Here is a 3,820-nt window from a genome sequence, read left to right as displayed (position 1 = left end):
AAGTAAAACAGAGAATGTCAGAGGGAACTTTTGCAGATATAGAGATATTTAAAAGATAATAAGGAAATATTAGGAACAACTTATTCCAATAAATTCGACAACATAGATGATTGTACAAAGTTCTTGGAAGGCACAAATTACCAAAAATTAAATTTATAGTTGAAAATCTTTGCACAGAGCAAACTCCAGGCACGTATGACTTCACTGGTGAATTTTACCAAACATTTAAGAAAAAAAATCATGTCAGTTCTTCAAATCTCTTGCAGTAAATTTAAAATGAGAAAATATATTTTTAAAGGCCAACATTCCCTGTCATTAAACAAGAAAAAGCATTTTACAGAATCCAAAATACATTCCTGAGTTTAAAAACATTCAGCAAACAGAACAGAAAGGAACATCCTCGACCGGATAAAGGGCATCCAGCATTACACTTAGTGATGAAAGACTGAATGCTCTTCTTTTAAGAACAGGAATAATTCAAGGATATACACTCTAACCACTTCTATTCAGCATTGCACCATTTGATCTATCAAGTGCAATAAGACAAAAAAAAAAAAAAAGAATAAAAGAATTCACACTAGAGTAAAAAACTATAACGTCTTTATTTGCTGACAACATTATCATCTATGAAGAAAATTCTACTACATCTATAAAAACCTAGTAGAAGTAATAGGTTTTACAAGTTTTCAGGATACATACATGTCGATTAACAAAAAAAATCTATATTTTTGCATATTAGCAATAAATAATTGTAAATTAAACAAAAAAAGCACTAAAAACAACATAAAAATTTTAAATATTTAAATCTCAGAAAAGATATTTAAGACCTTTCACTGAAAACTACATAACATTGCTGAAGAAAATTTGGTGGGACTTACATAGATATACTGTTTTCATGGCTCACTGTTTCCCAGGAATAAATTCATTCCTTACTTAAGAATTATGTTCAAGGTCTGACAACATTCAAATCAATATGTGATGCTTCAAAGTTCTTAAATCTAAAATATCCAAGATAGAAACAAAGGGCTACACCATGGTTAATGAGAAGGCCTTATCAGATCACTTATGAGATCTTCCTGTACATCACTAAATGTCTGCATACTCTCTTCAGTGCCGCCTTCATCTCTTTATTCCTGAGTGTATAAATGACTGGATTCAGAAATGGAGTGAGAACTGCATCAAGAATAGCAAAAAACTTGTCCATTTGAGAATTAGGGTGTGGCCACGTATAGACAAACATGGTTGGACCGAAGAACAAAAGGACCACAGTGATGTGAGCTGACAGAGTGGAGAGGGCCTTGGATGAACCACCACCCGATGAACGTTTCCAAACAGTAAATAAGATGAAGATGTAGGAGATGAGGAGAATAAAGAAGGAACCAACACAGATAAACCCACTGTTGATGGTGACCATGAACTGCAATCTGTAGGTATCCGTACAAGCCAATCTGAGAAGCCGAGGAAGGTCACAGTAAAAACTGTCCACTACATTAGGACCACAGAAGGGCAAATTCACAATAAACGCTAGCTGGAACAGTGAGTGACTGACACCAAGGGCCCAGGCAGCAGTCAGAAACAAAACGCACCTTCGTGGGCTCATGATAGTCAGGTAGTGGAGAGGCTTACATATGGCAACATATCTATCAAAGGCCATGGCAATGAGCAGCACCATCTCTACACCACCAACAACATGGATGAAGAAGATCTGAGCAATGCAGCCTCCAAAAGAGATGACTTTGCGCTTTCTAAAAAGGTCATAAATCATCTTGGGGCTAGCAGCAGAGCAAGCTCCTAGGTCAATGAAGGAGAGACTGGCCAGTAGAAAGTACATGGGGGAGTGTAAGTGAGGATCGATGGTCACGGAAAACACAATGAGGATGTTTCCCGTCATGCTTCCCACATAAAGCACAGAGGAGAACACCAGGAGAAGAAGCTGGATCTCCCATGAATGAGTGAGTCCCACAAGCACAAACTCAGACACACCTGAGTGATTCCCACTTTCCATTGATCCATGCAACTGGGCTGTGGCTGAAATTATGAGAAATAAGAAAATGAGAAAGAAATTAGGGATGATATTAATTCTTTCATTAATAGTCATCATGATGATTATTAGGGATGATTAATTATGTTGCACTGTTCACAACAAATGAGAATTACCTGATTGTCCAATGCTTCACCCTTGCAAAATTATAATGACGATAATGATGGTGGTGATGGTGGTGATGATGATGATGTTGATGATGAGGATGGTATAAGCATAACTCAAGAGATCATATCATGATTGGAACTAGCAGCAACATCTCTCAGGGACTAAAATTATAGGAGAATCAGGCAAGAACAGAAGTTTCACAAGGGCCTGCAACAAGAAACAGAATATACAAGCAAGAAAGTATACTTACCCGCAAAGGGAGAGAGATAGTAGATTGAAATGAATGTGTTTCATTACCCCCAAAGGGAAATTAGACAGGTATACCTATTATATCTTACTCTACTTTCCCATATCAACACATTTCATCTTCCTTTTATGGCCATTTTCATATTCCTTTTTCCATACAATTTACATTTCGAGTGTAGAGTCTGGCAAAAACTACTATTAATCAGTGGATCACTGTCTAAGAATGAGAGTTTTCTGAAACATGAGATGGGACTTTTTCACTTTGCAGATCTGAAACTCTATACCCATTAAACAACAACATCCCTTAGCCCCTTCCTCAGCCCCTGGAAATCACCATTCTACTTTTTGTTTCTATGAATTTAACTACATTAGATACTTCATATAAGTGGAATCACACAGCATGTATCTTTTTCAATTAGCTTATTTCACTTATAAGAATATCCTCAAGGTTCATCCACTGAATCTTCCCATTTTTTAAGAGTTCTGTCAAAATGATACAGAGCTCTCTGCTGGCCATACTACTCAATGAGTTTCCCTCTGATGCCAGCACCTGGCCCTGCAAGACTTTTACTCAGGCCTGAGACATATACAAATATTTGAGATTTTACCCTAATTTCTGCTAAAGCATATGCCTATATCATCACAAAGGATGTGAAATACACCTGTAAACAGCTTCTATTTGTCCAAATAGTTTAAGGTGCTTATGACCAGCACTTGGAAACATTGAAATATTAATTTTTTTCTTTATAAATATCTCAGCTTCACTCACTCACTCCCTTTGTTTGCTCAGTTGTATTTAGTCCTTTATTGTGACCTGCTCTAATATTTGATATCACCATGCTTACTGGTCTGAAATATATGCAGGTATGTCGTGTCTCCAAGATCACTCATACTTTTAAGCTTTTAGCCCATTTCGAAATGAAATGAACGTTAAATAACAATACAGAAGGGCAGCAGAGCTTTCTCCTTGGCTTAATTACATGCACCTAAAGGTGATGTTAAAGGGTTGGTGCCTTTTAAGTTTGGAACATGTTTGCGTGGGAGCAGGTTGAGGATGGATGGAGTGAAGAGAATTCCAAATACCCACCATAGTCAATTTCCAGTAGAGGATGCACCCTGAAAACAGCTCTCAAAGTTTTATTCCCTTAGAAGGTGCCGGGATGCAGAACAGGCATATAAACATTCTTCTCCTTTTGCAGACACAGCTCCAGAAACCTGAAGAATCTTCTCACAAAAATGCATGTCAAGTTGATGCTCTCATCTATCTTAACAACCTCTCTGCTCCCAAACTCCCAGAAGCTCTCGCTATGATCTGAACACAATTCTAGCTCACCACAACTGAGCTGAGTCTCTCTATACTCAACTAAGTCAAATGACTTTGCTGCCACCTTCTGCATCTGCAGTCCATAGTCTCAAGAAACACAT

General features: G+C 37.5%; 1 protein-coding gene across 1 annotated transcript; it reads right to left on the bottom strand.

The window, feature by feature from the left end:
- Positions 1–1,038: 1,038 nt before the first annotated feature.
- On the bottom strand, positions 1,039–2,018 carry LOC105307933 (olfactory receptor 4F3/4F16/4F29). The gene has a single exon (XM_011383615.1). The coding sequence runs from the start codon at positions 2,003–2,005 to the stop codon at positions 1,064–1,066; it is 942 nt and encodes a 313-aa protein (XP_011381917.1). The 5' UTR covers positions 2,006–2,018; the 3' UTR covers positions 1,039–1,063.
- Between the last annotated feature and the right edge of the window lie 1,802 nt (positions 2,019–3,820).

This window comes from Pteropus vampyrus, unplaced genomic scaffold, assembly GCF_000151845.1.
Source record: "Pteropus vampyrus isolate Shadow unplaced genomic scaffold, Pvam_2.0 Scaffold533, whole genome shotgun sequence".
Lineage (NCBI taxonomy): Eukaryota > Metazoa > Chordata > Mammalia > Chiroptera > Pteropodidae > Pteropus > Pteropus vampyrus.
This window is presented reverse-complemented; position numbering and strand designations above follow the sequence as displayed.